The following is a 19,374-nucleotide window of genomic DNA, read 5'->3' on the forward strand; positions in this document are numbered from 1 at the left end:
TCCAAATTGCATGATGATATTTTTACCATAATGTGTTCGTCTCAAAATTACAAAGGCAAAATTGTAAACTACATTTTTTTGTGTTGCTCCTCTCCCTTCTATTGATGGGAGTCTTCTCCATTTTACATGTGCATTTTAGTCCAGAATTTTTGCTTCTGCAAAGATATCAGAGTACGCTGATTTATTTTTAACTTAAGCGTAGAGTGGTTAGCTGTAGCTCAACTACAAGCTCATGTTTCTCAGTAGGTTTGATGGGGAATATTTTTCCAAGAGACCATTTCTTATTCCTTCTTTTTTAAATTTTCTATTTAATCTCTTCTGTCGCTATAGAGCATGACACGGTACAAAAGTACTCGACTCCATCAAAAGGTGCAAGAGAGAGATTTATTATTTGCAACATTGCTTTTATACTTTTTAAGACAGTTACACCCATCCAGCATACACATTCAGTGTCCATTGGTCATATAAGAGAAACAAAGTTCCCAGTAGGTGATCGGGAGCCAGGTCAGGTTGTAAGCTAGCCAGAGTCCATATCTCTTAGCTTTCTCTCCTTTACCTTGTCTCCATGGTGACAACCTTGGTCTTCCTTCAGAAGAGATATGGGGCTTCTCCTTTTCTTCAGGAGGCCTTTGCTAGCTCACAAAAACAGCACAGAATATCTTTCCTACACTCTTTGTTTATAACTTGGGTGGGATTCTTCCTCTTTTGAAGATGCTCATTAGCTTGCATAGAGCATATCATCACTTCCAAAGGAAAAAATGGGGAGAGGAGGAATAGAGAAGGAAACAAATTCCTGCTCAAGAACCCTGTGATTCTTTTTTCTGCATGATCAGTTCTTTGCTCTTCTCCCACTCCATTTTTGGACCAACTTTTCTATGCAGGAGAACTCAGGCACTTTCTTGCCAGGCCTGTGGAGCGCATCGCAATGGATCTGAATTGTGGTTGTAACAGCTTTGTTGTTACTGTGTGCCAATAACTAATAATGAAGCTTTGAAAAGTGAAAGTGTCTTTCACTTTTCAAAAACCCCACTTTTCATCTGAAGGTGAAATAACTGATGTGCTCCAAAAGTAAGACTGAAAATTTGTTTTCAATACCTCCAAAGTGTTTTGGAGGTATTAAGCACTCAGTAGCTGCCAGTGATGCTGAGTACCCTCTGTGAGTATTGCATAGCTCTAAAAGAGGGTCCTAGTGACTTGGGTTCATGCTACTCCATTAATCTACTTTGCTTTTTTGGGGTTCACGCTACTCCATTAATCTACTTTGCTACCTATGTGCTCTCAATCGCACACCAGAAGTCTGCTTTCCTGGTGGGATGTCCCTCTAAAATTTTATATGCAAAGATAGTTTCTTCTGAAAATAATAGTATCATTAACCTGAGAGGGATCTCATCAATGCCTGTGAGCATCTCGTGCCAAGAGGACAAAGCATCTCTTCTCAGTGATGCCACGCAATAGGGTAAAGGGCAACAAGAGAATGTGGAACAGAGAAAGTTGCACCTGAACACGTGGAAGAACTTCTGCATTGTGCTTGTGACCAAGCACTCCAACAGGTTTCCCACAGAGGCTGTGGAGTCCTCCTTCGCAGGGAATATTCAAAATATGTCTGTACCAATCAATCCTAAGTTATGTGCTCTAGATGACTCCACTAGAGCAGAGGGGTTGGGCCATCCAGGATGACATCCAGTGGTCCCCTTCTAAGATTAACTATGCGAGTGTCAGCACGGAAGCGGTGCTGCGGAAGGGGCTGATGGGCTCTCCGTGCGCGCTTTGCAGGCTCGGACACCCTCGGGCGGCTTCTGAAAGGCGACAGAGGGCAGGAGCCGGCCGGCATCCCTCTGCACACCCCTTATCCTGGGCGGCTCTGCCTGGCTGGTGCGGCCTGACCTTCATCTGCAACGCGAGCCGAGAGCAGCTCTGCCCGGCCGCGGCGCCGACCTTCATCTGCAACCCGAGCCGCGGGCGGGAGGGCGGTGCCGCCCCATAAAGGCCGGGACGGGCTCTGCGGAGGCGCCTTGCGGGACCGCGCCGCCGGGGCTGCAGCCACCCACGCGAGCGGCTGGCTGTGCAGGTGAGCTGAAATAACGAGAGGGGAAAACCACGGCCAGAAATCGAACAGGTGTTTTGGGGTTTTTTATTTTGTGGTTTTTTTTTTTTTTCTCTTTATCTGAAGTCGATTAGGCGTTTTCTTACCGATGTTGTTTTAGGCTTCATCAGATTCACTTGTGGCTTTTTGCTAGGGATTTTGTTGCTGTTGTTTGTTGGGGTTTTTTTGTTTGTTTGTTTGTTTGTTTGTTTTTATACATTTGATAGATCTAGAAGAAAAGCCTGGGGAAACTAAGAGCATCACTTATTTACTGCCTCTCTAAATGCATCCTAGTACCACATGGCATAACGAGTGAGTGTCTTATGATCATACTCATGACCATGTTATGCCTGTTTGTTTAGTTCTAATCAAACATAAGGGAATGAGGGAAATCATCTATTTCTGCAAAAAATAGATTGTTTGCAGTAACTTTTATATTAATGATTTCAGGATTTATCATAAAATACTACTAAAACAGGCTACTGACCTAAGTTGCCTAGTAATACTGTGCACTGTTCTTAATAGCTCACTAGTAGTACTTATTTGTTCATGCTTTTTTTTTTTTTTTGTTTTTAATCTTTCTGTTTAAGTAGAATATTGTTGAGACCAAAATGTGATGTGTCATGGGAAAACCCACAGATGTGAAGTCTTTAAATATTTACTAAATCAAAGTGTTCTTTGGGGGGGGCTTATTGCAGGTTCTAACTAATAATTATGCAACAAAAAGAACAATGAAGGATTATTCTGCAAATTCCATGGAACAGAACCTCTCCCATCCTGGTAAGAAGGAACACCACAAATGTGTTTGAGGAATATGTTCCACAGATTTGAAACTAAAGAATGTTGTAAAGCTCTCCTGATTGCCATAGTGATTTTGTAGGTGATAACATGATAAGTTTCCTGCGAATGAGTGAATTGAAGCCACACCTATAAAATATTTTTGTGTGAATCATTCAGTCAAGTTCAGCAAAAATGATTTGTGTTTGTAAAACTGTAGGATTTGTGTTTGTAAAACTAGGACTCAGGAGGGTCCTAGCCTGGGCATGAAAATTCTCCTGAGGTGAGCTGGAAGAACGTTATTGCTTTCAAATTGTTGTCTCAAACAGCTGTTGTGGGCCAACTAACCTTAAAACAGTAGGTAAAAATTCTCCTCTTTGTGAGTCAGCCGTGAAAGTTAAGATAAATGTAAATTGGGAGTGGCTGGTATGGGAAGCACCTTGTCTCCTTTTGTTTTACAGCTAGCTCCTCACTGTGGTTGCTCATCTGTTCCTTTATATATATTTTTGTGTCTTACTTTATGCATTTAGAACCATAAGCTTCCTGGGTAGGATTATGCTTTTATCTAACTTTCTGAAGCTCCCAGCCAGCACAAAGAAAGTGGGACATGTAACAACTACTGCAGTGGAATAGTGAAGATGGTTATTAGAGTCAAGGACATGATTCTTTAGTTAACTGCCACCTGTTCTGTGTTACCTACAGCAAATGTAACCTTCACTTTAAGCAACTCCACTTATTTTGTGAGGACTTCTCACAAATTTGTGTTGAGTTGGGCAGGTATATGAAGGAAGAATTAATTCTTTCTTTTAGCCTTTGATAATCTTTCTGAATAAATACATTGTAATTATGAAAATGAAGTTGTTTCCATCTCAAAAATGGACATGGAAGCTTTTTCTGGGAATAATGATGAACTGAAGAGAAAGAGCCTGGTGAATTTTTCTTGAAACCCCCTCGCAATATTGTGAGAAAAAACGAGTCTTTAAATGCAAAAGAATCAGCAGTGAAAGACCCCAGAAGTTGTACAATAGATGGATTATTTTGCTAAAAAAGTCTTTTTATTTCACAGAATCAGGAAGCAAGGAGTGTGATGATCCTTCTTTCCAGCGTGAAGAACATGTAGAACAAATTGACCAGTTAAAGCCCAAGAAGGAAATGTAGGTATTTTTTAACTTAAAGTTAACTGGGTGTATGGGGATGTCAGAGGGGCAGGAGGAGGAGGAGGAGGAGAAGAGCTTAATACAGGTTTGCTAAAAACCCCCTCATCTTAATTAGTCTTTTGTACTCTACTCTAGGAAGGAAGATGAGAAGCCAGAGAAACGAATGGTTGGCATTTTTGAATTGGTTAGTGTCCTGTCTGATGGTCTGCTTTATACTTTCTTTTCTTTCTTTGACATTGTGAGCTTTTTATGAATGATAATCCATAGGCAACTAAAAATTGGAGAAGAAGCCTGAGGACTACTGATTCTAGAGCTGCTATCTGAGAACCAGTGATAATGGTTTTGTGGCAGTTTTCTGTAGGACAGCTATTCCCAAACAAAATAGTTCTTACATGTGGACTTGATTACTCTGAAATGAGAAAAGTTTTATTCTTCTGTGGTTTATTCCATGTATGTTTGCACTTTATGAGATGGTTAGGCCAGTCAGGAATAAAATGCTCTGATTTCAGATTAACCACATCCTGGGATATCTATAGCAGTTCAAATTCACACCCTTCTTCAAACAAAACAAAGCTTCAGGGGTAGACAACTCTTAAGATACAGTCTATCTCTGCTTAAAACATTTTCTACTGGTAGGTATAAGCCAGGTGCTGGTCAATAACTCACTCTTGTTTACATAGTAGAGGCATTATCTTAGTAAATATGTAACTCAATTGAACATAAAATGCAATATATTCTACAAAGGTCATCATCACTTGCAAGCATGTTGTTTTTTCCCAGACTGAGAATCTGTGTCCTGCCAGTGTTCTCTTAGCAGCCTGGGTACTAATTTGAAGATGTGTTGCATTACTACAAAATCCTTGTGTACTGAGTTTGCCTTCAGTTGGAGTGCTGCTACTTAGAATATGTGGATGGAGCATGTTCTGAGAGTCTGCTGTACTGTAGCAAATGCATGAACTGTCAGGTGTAATGTCATTCTTTTCTCTTTTTTCTTTTTCTTTCTAATGCTTACCTAGTTTCGCTATGCTGATGAGGTGGATGTCCTGTTGATGGTAGTTGGTTTGGTTGCAGCAGCTGCAAATGGTACTGGAATGCCACTTATGATCATTATCTTTGGAGAGATGACAAACAGCTTTGTGCTAAGTGGCGTGCAATCCAATGGTAAAAAGTTTAAATTTAATTTCTCTACATGTCAGCTGTGCTTGCTACTGAGGCTAAGATTCTTTTTTCCCTCCAGACTATACACTGATACATATCTCAGGAAGCATATAATGAGCAACACTCATCCTGCTGGAAATAACCCAGTCATTTCAATCCATCTTTAATGACTAGACCAGGGCAAAACCAAAGCATTGGATGTGCACATTATGAATGTACTTTGTTGAGACAGTAGGGAGTACGATCAACCTCAATTATCACTAATTGCTTAAAAATGTGTATTTGCAAATTATTTTGTATTTAAGTTTGTATTGCAAGACCCCACTTGCAAAATACAAAGCATTCCCAAACTTGACGACCCCATATTGCCATGAATCAATTCTTCTATATAGCACTTCCACAAATATTCCTACTGTTTGTTTCCTCTTCACAGATACTTCAGTAAACAATTCCAACTGCCCATCAAATCCAGGTGTGGATATAGAAGGTGAAATGACAAAGTAAGGGTCTGTAGTTATCCTGTTAATAATGTATTAGAGGGTTTTCTTTTACTGTGCTATCTGTTTGAGCAGAAGCCACGTTTGCTTTCCCAATAATGCATCACAAGCTTCAGTGTTTCCTTTGGTGTGATTAATGAAGACTAGCTGCTGCTCTGTGTGTCTAACTTCTCTCATGACCTACAGTGGGATCACATGGACTTTTGTTCCCTTGTCCCAGGTACGCTTACTACTACGTGGCAATTGGCTTTGCTGTGATGATCCTGAGCACCATCCAAGTGTGGACATTTCTGGTTACTGCTGCAAGGCAAACCACAAGGATCCGGCAGAAGTTCTTTTTTGCAGTGCTCCATCAGGAGATGGCTTGGTTTGATATTACCCAGATAGGAGCACTGAACACCAGACTGACAGAGTGAGGGTTCTGTTTTGTTTTTGCTTTTTTTTTTTTACACGCATACACACACCCCCAAGTGCGGCACTTAAAAGAAAACTGACATTTATCTCAGCAGAATAGCCTATAGAGAGTTTAAAAACAAAAAAACAAAAAAACAACAAAAAAAAAAAGTCTACCAAACCTAAAGTGTGACATATTGCAGCTCAAAGTGAGAAATTCATTGTCCTTTTCTGCCTCATTTGTTCAGTTTGTGACATGTGCATTGGAAGGGGTTTTTTTCATGAAATGCCTGATACTGGATTTCTGAAGTCCATGAAGTACATGTTCAGCCACTGCTAAACAAACAGCTCTGCTGTCTCCACCTAGTTTATACACACCAAGAGCTGACACTTAATTGAATGGAAATGAGCCTGTACTTCAGTATCAGTACTTGTACGAGTTTGGCTTGTACTTGTATCTCAGGCACTAGTCTATCTAGCCAGTTAAAGTCTTTGGAGCTGTTCCATAAATTTAAATAGATTTAGGGGTGAGGAGTGTAATGCCTGTGTACTATGGGATTATATGTGTGAGCAGTATTTTTTTAAAAAATACTTTCTGGATTTTGTAGTAGCTTTGGACACAGAAAAAAAGTGTACAAGAAGCTTAAATGAAACCACTCTCAACTCTAATATCTGTGTGTTCTGGGAAGAGAAAATAAGGAAGAAAATTTGTAATAAAAATTGAGGTTATTCCAAATAATGGCATGATGGAATGGAGGTAGCTCTTTATCTGAGTCAGTAGCCAAAATTACGAATATAAAATGCATCAGAGAGCTGAGCAGAATAAATCATTTAGAGATGGTCAAGTTGGGTGAAGAGGTCACTTGATTGTTTACTTATATTGCTCTATTTGGATGCCAGATGAGGAAACTAGGTCATTGGTGACCTAGTGACATGGCACAGAAGCAGCAGAGAATGTTGAGAATACAGAAAATGAATCTTTAAAACCAGGAGGTTTCTGCTGTGTTTTGGCTACAGAAGAGCCTAATGGTACAGTTCAGTAGCTGTGGTTAGAAATTTTCTTATGCCAGTTAGGAAATGGCAAAGCTCCTGACATGAGGCCACAGAGCAAGAAAAGGGGGAGGGAGTCAAAATGAGAGTCATTCTATGCTAACAGATCTTTTTTTTATTATTGTTATTTAAAGTGATATCAACACCATCCGTGAAGGCATCGGAGACAAGATCAGTATATTTCTGCAGTTTTTTTCCACGTTTGTGTCAGGGCTTATTATAGGATTCATCTATGGGTGGAAGCTGACACTGGTGGTTTTGTCAGTCAGCCCACTTCTTGCTGCATCAGCAGCAGTTTGGTCAACTGTAAGTGTGTGGGGATTTTTAAACAAAGAAACCAGAAATACCTTACAATTCTTATGCACAGAAAAGGGGCAGAGAACGGGAGAAACCCTAATGTGGTTTCTAATTTGGGAGATTGGCCCCACTCTTACTTTGATTTCTACTCTTCCTGCAGCCTTTCTCTGGGTTCCCAAGCACACTCTTGTAAGTTGTGTTCCTTCTGTCTGCGTATCCTCTCCTCATGCCATGTTGCATGAGGGTAATCTACATCAGAGCATCTTTCTGGCACAGCAATTTCCTCATGGCAAGCACTGGGGAAGCCCAGCTTTTCCCTCCTAGCACAAATACCTTTCAACCTCTTTCCATCTGCACATGCATGTACCACTCTCTTGCAAATAATTTACCAAGTTTCATGCTGTGTGCAGAATAAATCTATACAGCTATGCAGATACATACAGGTGCTGAAAACTGAAGTGGTATAAATCAGTGAGATGGCTGGAGAGTTTTCCCTTTCAGATCGGAAAGCTTTCCCCTTATGTACTATTTAGCCACATTCATGTGTATGGCTCATACTCCTGAGTGGCTATTTTTATGATTTTGTGGGTTTTTTCCTACTTGAAGCATTACAAATAAGCTAAGAGAAAGCATGTTAGAGGCTGTAATGTGATTTTCTTGCTTTCTTCAATATCTGCTGGTGCTTTAGTGTCTGAACACCTCAGAAAGTCAGAGCAGCTACAGCAATCCCTGCTTCACTCTTCCCAGTGTAGTTTGTAGGCTTGGGAGGAAAGCAGATGGATCAGAAAGCTCACCTGATGTTTGTGTAGCCTTTGATTGTAATGAGGAGATGATGATAAATTGAACTCTATTTGAGGGAAATTCAGGGTATGGGGAGGAGCTGAGCCTCATGTTGCTAGAGTCTTGTCTTGTGCACCTTTTGGGATTGTTCTTATTTAACAAAGCAGTGTGTGTATTCTTTCAGTAGGCTGCAATAACAGCTGTTTTCCAACTTTTCAGCTCCTGGCATCCCTTACTGCTAAAGAGCTGTCTGCTTATGCCAAAGCAGGAGCAGTGGCAGAAGAAATTTTGACAGCAATCAGGACTGTTGTGGCTTTCAATGGACAGCAAAAGGCATTAGAGAAGTAAGTTTTAAAATCAATAATTATATTTAAATGTGGCAAGGACATTTAGTTGTGGATTTATTTTGTGGGAATATTTTTTTTTTATTTTTTGGAGTGGCAGAGGGATGAGATTCTCCTGAGTGTCATTTTGTCTTTCTGTAAGTGGAAAAATCAGCTGAAAACAAAGGTGTGCAAATAGACCTAGTCAGTGAATATGGACTACTTGGTGTTGTCACTGCAGCAGAGATGAAAATTTCTCCTTTGATGGAGATCTGGAGTTGAACTAAATGTGAAAGTGGTGGGAAGGTTACCTTTACCCATGAGTCAGATTCAGCAAAGCATGCAATCAGTTGCTTATCTTCTAGAGTATAAGCTCTGATCTTTGATTACTGAGCTTATTTTTAAACTACACTGGATATCAGCCTTGGGCAAAATCACATTACTGGCTTTTACAATGATTTGCAGCTTTAATGACTTGCAAACAACTGTAGCTGCCCAGTGTTGGCCCTAGTCATGCATAAAAGGTGGAATGATTGTGGCTGGCCACAAACTTTTTGACGTGTATATCAGATAACTCCACAAGCATAAGCAATAAATTTTTTCACACCAATACAAATTTATACAAATACATAATCACTGATTCCATGCAGTTGGGAAAGGCAAAGCAGATGAGCTGATCCATATGCCCCATGAAACTCTTCTATCTTTTTCAGCTCATATTTGCCTTCATCTTGTGCAGAGTTTTTAAGGTGGTGTGAACCCTAGCTTAGGATCCTGTGGCCTGTTCCTGTATTTGCTTCCAGGGACTGAGCTCTGACTATCTTATAGCCCTGTCTTCTGCTTACTGGAATTTGTTTTTAAGATGCAATAGCATTTGTACTGTTCCTGTTGCACAGTAAAGGCAAAAAAAGCCCTAAGATGAGCCAGATAAGTTGCTCCCTGCCCTTCTCCCCGTATTCTGCAATTACCAGTGTTAGAAATTTAAATTACAGGAGCTGTCAATATTAATTTAAAATATTTTGTCTAAAGACAAAATAACTGATAACTGAGTCAAGTAAAGCCTTTCCTTTTTATGATTACCCAGTCAGTTTCTTCCACAGTTCTACTTTCGTTTAATCTAAAACAAACAAGCACAGTGGCTCCCTTGGGAACATCTTCTACTTGGGACAAACTCCTTCCAGAGAGTCCATTTTTCAGATAGTGGATTGTGACTCCTTCACAGCTCTTGAATGCTGACCTCAGAGTTAGGAAAAGCATCCTTTCACTGCACAGTGCTTCCACTGACAGCAAAAGTTTACTCTTGCAAGGGATCCTCAGTCACCTTTAGTTTCAGGTAGTGGCTTGGCTTTTCCTCAGTACTTGAGTGATCACCTGTATTTATCACACTACTTAAATACAATACCCATTTCCCTGGAAGACCTATGATGCTGCTGACTCAAACCTAGAGCCTGGTTTTAAGAACACAATCAAGTTAAAATATTTCAATATGTTTGGCTAACAAATACAGTGCTAGTGGAATCTTAGAAATTTATATGAACAAAATTAATGCATTTTTTTTAAGATTGCCTCCCAGCTGAATGAATTGCATGTCTTCCTAGGATGGGATTGTACTTTATTGAGAATACATATTGGGAAAAGTGTGCAAGCTACTGAGCATGTTGATTACAGGTAGAAAGTTATACTATTCCTAGGCTACACTTTGCATAATGAGCTTGAGTAAATGAAAGCTACTTGCTGAAAACTATGGATGAGTGAATGAATTTGAACCATCCTTGGAAAAAATAATTCTCTAGTTGAACTTTTTAGTCTCTATACTGATCTTCCATTGGTTATATATGTTAATCAGTAAACTGACCTAAGGGAAAAATACTTGACATCCAAAAATGGCCGGTAAGAGAACAACTTTGCACTTGGAGGGAGCTCTCATTTATCTCCTTCCCTACTGCCTGGGATTTTTAGAGGATTTTCTTTTTATTTTGCCTATTTTAAATGTGGACAACTAACTTTTACTTTTCTGATGAACAATGCTGCTAAAACCTTTTCAAGGTTTCCTTTCAGGATTAATGGAAACAATGAGTTCAAGAGTGCTATTGCATCTTCTGTTGTGATAACAAAGTTGTGATGCATAATTGTTTTCTGAATGTCTTCGATAACAGTATGGCAATATTGTTGGCATATGTCAGAGCAGATTTATTCAAATTAATTACCTCCCCTAAAAGTCCTCTTTAAAAAAAAAAAAAGAAAACCCCCTGTATTCTCTTTGAGATTTTAATTGTTTTTCTTACATAAATCCTGTTAATTAGGAAAAGGGCACTGGGAAGTATTAACCAGAATGGCACGTGGTACCTGTCAAATTAATGGTTTCCTTACTCACTTTCAGATATGATGGTAACTTAGAGATGGCTAAACGTGTTGGAATGAAAAAATCAATTACCACTAACACATGCCTAGGTCTTTCACAATTTTTTATCTTTGGATCCTATGCTCTTGCATTTTGGTATGGGACCAAGCTCACTGCTGAGGATCCACATTATGACATCGGCCGTGTATTAATTGTAAGTACAGCAAAATGCAGCTTTTGAAAAATCTTTTGTATCCTCAGGGAAAGTTATGTAAGTGGTGTCTCTGTTTTCTGCCATGTGCTTGCTAAATTAGCTGTCAGAGACTCACTTAGTATAAAACAACTGAATGGTATTCATCTTGCCTAGCTTTTAATAAAACAAGTTTGATTGTCTTGGACTCTATTTGTAAGGTGGGATGAATCACCTAAAGCTGGTGCTTAAGTCTTTCTAGTGCCCATGTAGGCACTGGTGGCACTGTAATCATTGACTGCAATGCTCCTCTCTGTCTCCCACAGGTGTTCTTCTCTGTGCTTGTTGGAGCTTTCTGCCTGGGCCAGGCAGCTCCTAACCTGGAGAGTGTGGCCAGTGCACGTGGGGCTGCCTATGAAGTATATAAGATTATCAATAAGGTAAACATCTAACCACATAGAATGGAAGTCTTTCAACTAACTTAACTTCCCTTCCTTCTCCTTTTTATTCTTTTTCCCTTGAGAAATGTAACAAAAGCACTCTAAAGCCCCAAATCATCAGCTCTATAGATATTTACTACAGAAACACACAATATTTTCATCGATCTAAAAAACCCCAGCCTCTTTGTTACAGTGAAAGCTGTACAAAAACCTGGTATGTGTGTCTGAGATATAAGGTTGAGGTATTTCTCTAATACTAGACTTTCAGCACAAGAGGGAAAGTAGTATGGCACTATACTAATTTTTAAAAATGCATGTATGCACAAATTCAGCTGAGATGGGGTTTATTGGGGAGAGGGAATTGGTGAGGAGGGGATTAATCATCACTATTGAAAGTTACAGCAATAATAATCTGTAATGCTGAAGTTACTATAAAAAAGGTTTTCCTCATCATTATCTTGATGTTGCTGTGCTATGCAGCAATTGCATATCTGTGTATATAAAATATTTTAAAGTAGGAATCAAAAGTTCATGGAGAAATGGCTACATCATTCTTTTTGATGCAAGTATAAAACCCTCCTTTACAGATTACTGAGGCCCATGATTTGGTTGCAAGAGAATGCAGTTAAGTTCTGCAGTTACAGATTTTCTGCTGTGGATGTTGTTGCTTTTGAAAATGCACTATATTTGTCAAGTAGAATTCTTGATTTGGTGTTCCCCCATATTCAGCATTCTGCAGGTAAAATGCAGCAGTTCTGCAACAATGCACTGCAGTGTAAACCAGCCTCTGAGAAAGTAAAGTGTAATGCATGTAGCAGAAATAACAGCTCCAAAAGTGAAATAACCACCAATTTATTTTCCAAACCTCTTTCCAGAAACGGCTCATAGATAGCAGTTCTAAGGAAGGTTACAAGCCAGACAAACTCATAGGAGAAATTGAATTCAGAAACATCCATTTCAGTTACCCTTCCAGACCTGATGCTAAAGTAAGTGTTCTCTTTAGACTACTGAACTTATTCAACTTGTGTCCATATTGTCTAATTTTGTCTTTGAATGTGAAAGGCATTCCTGGTTTGGGGGATGGGGCATAATTTTCCCCCCAGTGATGCACAAAGACAAAGCTCTAGATCTGCTGTCACTGTGTACCTCATTCTTTTCTGCAGGACAAATCTAATGTTTGTTGTTCCTAGTCTGAATTTCTATGATAAAGAGTTTTGATAAATCAAGTAAGATTTTTCAAAATCTTTCATTAAGGCTTCCAGACTTTAAGCAGTTAAACCAGAAAATTACTTTTTTCTGGTTTCTTGGCTCTTTGGAGTTATGACATCCTGTGTGAAAAATTATCAGAGATAGACTTTCAATACATTGATAGTGTATTTTTGTGAACATATCATCTTAAATGTACATTTGGAAGTCAAACATGGTTTTGGGAATATGTTGAAATTGCTGTTCAAGAGACTGTTGTGCCTGCTCTTTGCTAGTTCAGTTTCCACAGTGACCTGTGTACATCATGTCATGGTGATTGCTTTTGTGGTGGCACAGTTGGTTTGACCTCTCTGCCGTATTTTTTTGCAATCTTTTAAACACCTTGATGAAGGTGAAAGGGAAAGGAATTTGCTGCTCTTCTTTCTTTCTTGGTGAAGAACAAGGTGGAAATAGAGATTTCAAATGTCAACAATTAAAAACTTGACGTGATGATTTAGTGGTGAGCATGGGAATGTTTATACTTCTCTGGCTGTTTTTTCAGGTGGCTTTTCCCATTGAGGGAAAAGGTCTGAGGTCTGTCCCATTGTGCATCAAATCTGTTTGCAGGACACTGTGATGTCTGGAGGGCAGATTCAGAGCTGGGCTTTCTCCTCAACTGAATTTTTTACAATGCATCTTCTATCCCTCTTGGCTCAGAAATCTGAAGGGACAGAGCAGAGTCTTCATCCTTCTTCCTAAAAATCCTATTCAAGCTGCTTTGCTATGTTGTGTGTCAGCATACCAAGTGGGAGGGAAATAAAAAATATTTCTCATCCTTCCCAAATCTGAGTCAGCATCTCTCCCTACTAAGAGCATCATTGTTATTTAGCAGAGCCAAAGGAATCAGCAAAGCTGTGTAGAAGTTACCCACAATCTCAAGCAGTTGATGCAACACATTATAACCTTTCCTGTCCAGGTTAAACCACATCAAAGAGATCTAAGTAGTACAGTTTCTGTTGGTTTAATCTTGGCAATGCATTGCCAGGTGAAAAAGAGTTAGAACTAGCCTAGTGTAGCAATTATTTGCATCTGGAGATATTGTGGTATCTAGAATCAAGTTTATTCTTGATAATGCAGGCACCAGGATATCAGCTTCCTGGGGATGTAAAACTGTGTGGATGTAATACTGGGATAGGAGAGGAATATTGTAACTATTTTAATCTCTCATTGAAAAAACATGTGTAGGCAAACTTATAAATCAGCCTGGTATAAACAAGAAGAGTTCCCATAGCAGCCAAATATTTTGGCAACTACACAGCATAACTTGTAGTGACATGGACATCTTTTGAGGTAAAATGTTCTCTAAATGTGTAAACAGCAAAAACGATATCATTAACTGCAGCTACTCTGCAGGTTGCTGAGCCTGTTAAAAATAAGGAATGGGACTTATTAAGGGCTTCCCAGCAATTACTTTGTCAAAACAGCCATTTATATTTTAAAAATAGAAGAAAGCAGACCTGGTTTTCAGTGATACCTCTTAGCACCTGAAAATAATTTTCTGTGAGATTCATAATTATTATGCTCTGGAAAATGGAGGACAGCAGGATAATTTAAAACCCCAAGCTTGCTACTAGATCACACAAATCAGAGAAAATTAGCTATGAAGTTCAGAGTAGTGTGGCTGTGTCTATATTAGTTTGAGCGTGCTGGGGAATTTTCCCAGGCAATGGAATGCAATGGTCTATGCAAGGGAACTCTTAAAATGTTTCTTGGCATGAACTTGGCCTGTTCCAGTTATCAATCTTCTCAAAAAATTCCCAGGCTTGTTTTGGTAGCCAGAAGGATCTACGGGCCATTCCCAAAAGGCAGGTTGCATGCAACCCTCCTGTTTCAAAGGCTAATACATTTCACAAGCATAGATGAAGACTTTTTGCTATCAGTGCTCCAGGATATTCCCAGGTAAAATTATTATATTATGGTTGTCAATAATACAATACAATTATACGTTCATAATATTAATGTTGCCATACCTTCAAACGGTGGCCCTCACTACTGCCTTGATAGCAACAGCTATACTTACCTTGACAGACAGTTCTCTAATCAAACTTCTTAAACTAATATGTATATACTTTTTTATTTCTAGATCCTCGAAGGTCTAAACTTGAAAGTTCAAACTGGGAATACCATTGCTTTAGTTGGTGCCAGTGGCTGTGGAAAAAGCACTACTGTTCAGTTGCTGCAGAGATTCTATGATCCTGACCAGGGAGAAGTGAGTGTCTCCAAAGGAATTGTAAAAACTCAGAGCTATTAAGACGTGCATGAGTTTCCCATATGGACTCAAACTTGCTTTCTATTTTAGGTGAATTTCACCATATATCTGCATAGTTCATATTTCCACAATTTAAATTTCAAATGAACTATCTTCTCTTGTTGGCTTGACTTCATTATTCTGCTCCTTCTTACAGTACTCCGTCACAAATAGCAAATGCCACAAGTCTTGGAGTAGACTTGCAAGATCTGAATTTAAAATAATTATAAACTGTTCATTTGAAAAATTCCCTAAACATTTTTAGGTAAAGCATAATCCAATAGAGTCCTGCTGTATTTTGCTTCCTTTTTATTGAAAGTAAGCAAAAACCTGGGGAGAGTTTTCCTATTTTAAATGGCTGATTTCTTGTTTTTCACTGTCTGCTAATCCACAGCAGAAGTTTCCATCACTATGCATTGTATGTTTTTTACCACTAAACACTAAATCCAGTTGGTAAATGGTAAATACTTCCCCCGTGAAATTTCCAAAGGGAAAAAGAGAGAAATGAAACAATTTATTTTTAAGAAAATTTGCTTTTTGTTCTTTATATTTGAAGGATGCTAGTTGAAATTGGGTAAACATTTCAAATATGAAAAATTGAATTATCAGTTCTAAGGTATCAAGGCAGCTGTTTTCAACACAATTCTTTCTTAAATTTAGTTTTCTTGTGGCTGTTCATTCCTGCCCCCATGCCTCATTTTGCTGTGTCAATGCCAATGTTCATAGGACCGCACTGCAAATTACCTAGGTTAAAAATTACTTTCCCTTTCCTTTTAGTCAACTTGGATTCTCTTTGATCTGGTGCTAAGCACAGCCACAGAGATGATTGTGTAGCTGCAATAGTGAGGACATCAAACTGGCACAGGGGCATGAGAATCATGTACAAAGTGTGCAAGGAAGCTGTAAAATTCCTAAGCCAACTCAGACACGATGGTTATTGGGGGATAACAAATGGGGGGGGAAAAAAGCCCCTGATGTCTTCTATGTTTATGCTGCTCATCATAATTTTCTGTCTTGTGCAATGAATGGAAAAACTGCAGTTGTAGCTTCTCCCCCAACATAGTTTTCTATTAAAGACTTTAAAAAAAGTCTTTAAAAACCTTCTGATTGATGCTTCATTCTAGTAAGAGTAATTAGTTGCTTTATTATGAACAGAGTGCATTTCCTTGACTTCTTTGACACACTCTTTTCCTCTCAGATTTTATTAGATGGTCGGGATATTCGGACCCTTAACATAAAGTGGCTACGAGAAAATATTGGCATTGTGAGCCAAGAGCCTGTTTTGTTTGCAACCACAATAGCTGAGAACATTCGCTATGGCAGAGAAGACATTACTGATGCTGAAATTGAGCAAGCAGCCAAGGAAGCCAATGCTTTTGACTTTATATCTAGACTGCCTGATGTAAGTTCATGAACTTATTTTGAGTATAAGAATGAAAGGTCCATTTAGGCTGGTGTCCTGTTTCTGAGAGGCAGAGCATGGGAATTGAAGTTAACTGCAACTTCTCAAAATATACTTATTGCCTCCAGCCGCATTCAGTTTAGAGAGTTTTTCAACTAGATTGGTTGCTCTCAAAGGACTTGTGCTGGAGTCTGAGAAAAAATGTCAATGCCTTAACTCAGGAGAAAGGAAGCTTCACAGTGGTATTGCCATCCCTACCCATCTCATAAGGCATAGAAGAGTTGGCTTTTGAAAAGAAGATCCAGAAATCTAGAACCCTTTGTCAGGAGCTGTCTGTACTTTAACAGGAAATGGGGGGAGTGGGTGGAGGTAAGTAAGTATGCCCTGAACTAAATAAGTATGCCCTTTTAGCAGCTACAAAGCTCTTCCTCACTGCTTTGAGCCCTCTCTTACCAGTAGATGCCTTACTCCTTTCAGGATGGGGCTGAGAAGGAAGGTCAAGCATTCTAAACACATCCTCATAAATGGATAATATGTCCTTGCCTTTGCTCCTGAAGTTAAAAAATGTGGGAAAAGTGCCCACCTGGGATTTGATTTCAAATCCTTTTACTGCTTTACAGAACTTGGCTCCATCTCTCAAGCAGGTGCCATTTCAAACATATCAATCTGTTCCAAGGTTCCTTCTTCTCAGGAAGAATTATTTGTTCATATTTACTTTTAAATAGTATGTAATACTCTGTGTAATCAAAAACTACAGTGGACTTTGGGACTTGTGACTTTGAAGTAAGTGATATGGTCAGTAGGAACCAAACCATGGCTACAAGGGGGAGTGTCTCAGATTCAAAAGAGGCACACTATTAGTGTGTCCTTATAATTCCTTTTGGAAAGGTAGGCAATCCTCAGAAAATATAGAGATCCCTTACCTTGAGAAACCCCAGGGTTTGGAGCAATGATTGAGCAATAAAGATAAATATATAATAAATATATATAATAAAGATATTGAAAGAATCATAAGTTCAAAGTTAGGCAGGCACAATGTGGGGGTAGGAGGGTGGGGTGGATGGATGTCTTTCCCTGTTTGCTCTGCCTGTGCTCAAGTCAGCTGGAAGAAGCTACCCTTCTAGAAGATGAGTACTTAGGGTTGAGAAGTGAGGATTTGAGGTGTCTCACAACTTGTGTTCTGTTCTTTATCAGAAATTTAACACCATGGTGGGTGAAAGAGGGGCTCAACTGAGTGGAGGCCAGAAGCAACGAATAGCTATTGCCCGTGCCCTAGCAAGAAATCCCAAGATTCTTCTTCTGGATGAAGCTACATCTGCGTTAGATACTCAGAGTGAATCCATAGTGCAAGCAGCTCTTGATAAGGTAGGACTCACTGAAGCTAGCAGCTGCCATGGAAAAGTGCAACAAGCACTTAAGGAAACTCAGCCTACAATTTTCAGTGCAGGCTTCCATCAGAATCAAGAACACTGGAAAATAAAATTTGGATGGATGCTCAATTTCAGTGTTTTAACAGAGAGTTTGAACCATCAAAAATTCATTTGAAAATTGGGTTTGATTTTTTTAGGGGCTTTGGTTTTGCCTTATTAATAATTAGGAAGACAGTCATGTGGAACTGTAACTTAGGTCTCCTGCACTCCCTTTCTCAAATCATAATTGTTCATTTGCTGGTAAAATCTTATCAAAGCAAGGTATGAGGATGGAATGGCCTTTTTCAGGTGAATTAATAGAAAAGTATATGTTATTGATATCCCTAGTATTTTTTCTTTATTAAAGAGTTGCTTCATAATTTTAAGAAAGCTCTTGAAATTTAGTCATTTTTGTTCTTTTCCTGCTTTTAGCAGCCTGACAGCTCTAGGGTGGGTGCTGCTGCAGAGCAGAGCTGTCAGATCTTGTACCCATGTCTCTGATCAGCACATGATACCTTCTTCACAGCCCACCTTCTTCAGCAGTTTCCATCAACATACATAGAACCCAGAGGCTTTGATTGAAAAAGAACTTCATGGTTTGGCTTGAATGTTTTTTCTTTTGTCTAATAATTTTTTAAATATATTTTTCAAAATGAGGTGAAAAATCCTGCCTTTCATTTCAGTAGTTATGCAGAGAAATATGAATTACATTACAGTTCAAGGGAAACACAGAATTTGTCATCTTCACTTGCGAGTGAGTTTAAATCTGAGGTAGAGTGCAGCTCTTTGTTATAGTCATATAATTCCGGGAATATTAGTATTGAAGTAACACATAGATACAAAAATAATATTCATATAATCTTTCTTCTGCATGTTTTGGTTTTTGTTGGTTTTTTGTTTGTTTGTTTGTTTTTAATTTTGTAATCAAGTACTTAGCTTTTCCAGAAGCTTATTGCTTCATTTAGTGCATAACAGAGGGAGGTCACTCAATGAAGTGAACTCTTTCTCATCCTTCTTCATGTGTTCAGAACACACCAAAATGAGCCCTGAATCATAACTTAGTCATGTTTTCACAGCATTTTGATGTCCATCAGAGTAGTCCCCTAATGAGATTTCCAAATTTCATTTCAACATCCCTGAGTGGAAGAAGTGGTGCTACTATTGTTCATTATTTTTACAGCTGAGGAGCAGAGATGCTAACCTCATGAACCCTCACTGTTTCAAGGCATTCCTGTGCGGTTCCTTGTAGCCAGCTGTTTTTAGATAACTTTGTACCTTACAAAGCATTTTGCTAGCTCTGATCACAGCTCCCAGCTGCAGTGGTGAAGGCTTTGTGCATTAGGCCAGAGGAATAAAAACCACACTGTGGCAAACTTCCTAGGAGTGACCTGCATCAGGTCCATGAGAATGGCCGGTGTAGAGGGAAGAATTCAAATTTCTATGGAAGCAGTCCTCTACTGCAGATGGCCTCATCTTCTTCATGCCCCTGTTCCGGGGCCTGTATGATGTACAACTTCTGCAGCAAGAAACTTTCAGCAGGTTCCAGGTTCACAGAACATATTTGTTGTGTGAGGTTCCCTTGGA

The 19,374-nt window shown here is 39.2% G+C and overlaps 1 protein-coding gene across 5 annotated transcripts in view; it reads left to right on the forward strand.

Annotated features, from left to right (window-relative positions):
- Positions 1-1,985: 1,985 nt before the first annotated feature.
- ABCB5 (ATP binding cassette subfamily B member 5) overlaps positions 1,986-19,374 on the forward strand; it is a 34,973-nt gene continuing 17,584 nt past the window's right edge. For 2 of the 5 annotated variants that reach the window (XM_009086034.4, XM_030232586.2), the window contains exons 1-15: positions 1,986-2,068; positions 2,782-2,863; positions 3,927-4,014; positions 4,153-4,201; positions 5,034-5,178; positions 5,609-5,675; positions 5,893-6,084; positions 7,250-7,421; positions 8,412-8,536; positions 10,896-11,070; positions 11,373-11,486; positions 12,362-12,472; positions 14,815-14,940; positions 16,178-16,381; positions 17,576-17,746. In XM_009086034.4, the coding sequence (XP_009084282.3) occupies positions 2,815-2,863; positions 3,927-4,014; positions 4,153-4,201; positions 5,034-5,178; positions 5,609-5,675; positions 5,893-6,084; positions 7,250-7,421; positions 8,412-8,536; positions 10,896-11,070; positions 11,373-11,486; positions 12,362-12,472; positions 14,815-14,940; positions 16,178-16,381; positions 17,576-17,746 (1,788 nt within the window). In that variant the 5' untranslated portion in view covers positions 1,986-2,068; positions 2,782-2,814. Of the gene's footprint in view, positions 2,117-2,781; positions 2,864-3,926; positions 4,015-4,152; positions 4,202-5,033; positions 5,179-5,608; positions 5,676-5,892; positions 6,085-7,249; positions 7,422-8,411; positions 8,537-10,895; positions 11,071-11,372; positions 11,487-12,361; positions 12,473-14,814; positions 14,941-16,177; positions 16,382-17,575; positions 17,747-19,374 lie in introns of those variants that run through there. The other 3 variants (XM_050971265.1, XM_050971266.1, XM_050971267.1) reach the window with 3 other exon arrangements.

This window comes from Serinus canaria, chromosome 2, assembly GCF_022539315.1.
Source record: "Serinus canaria isolate serCan28SL12 chromosome 2, serCan2020, whole genome shotgun sequence".
NCBI lineage: Eukaryota > Metazoa > Chordata > Aves > Passeriformes > Fringillidae > Serinus > Serinus canaria.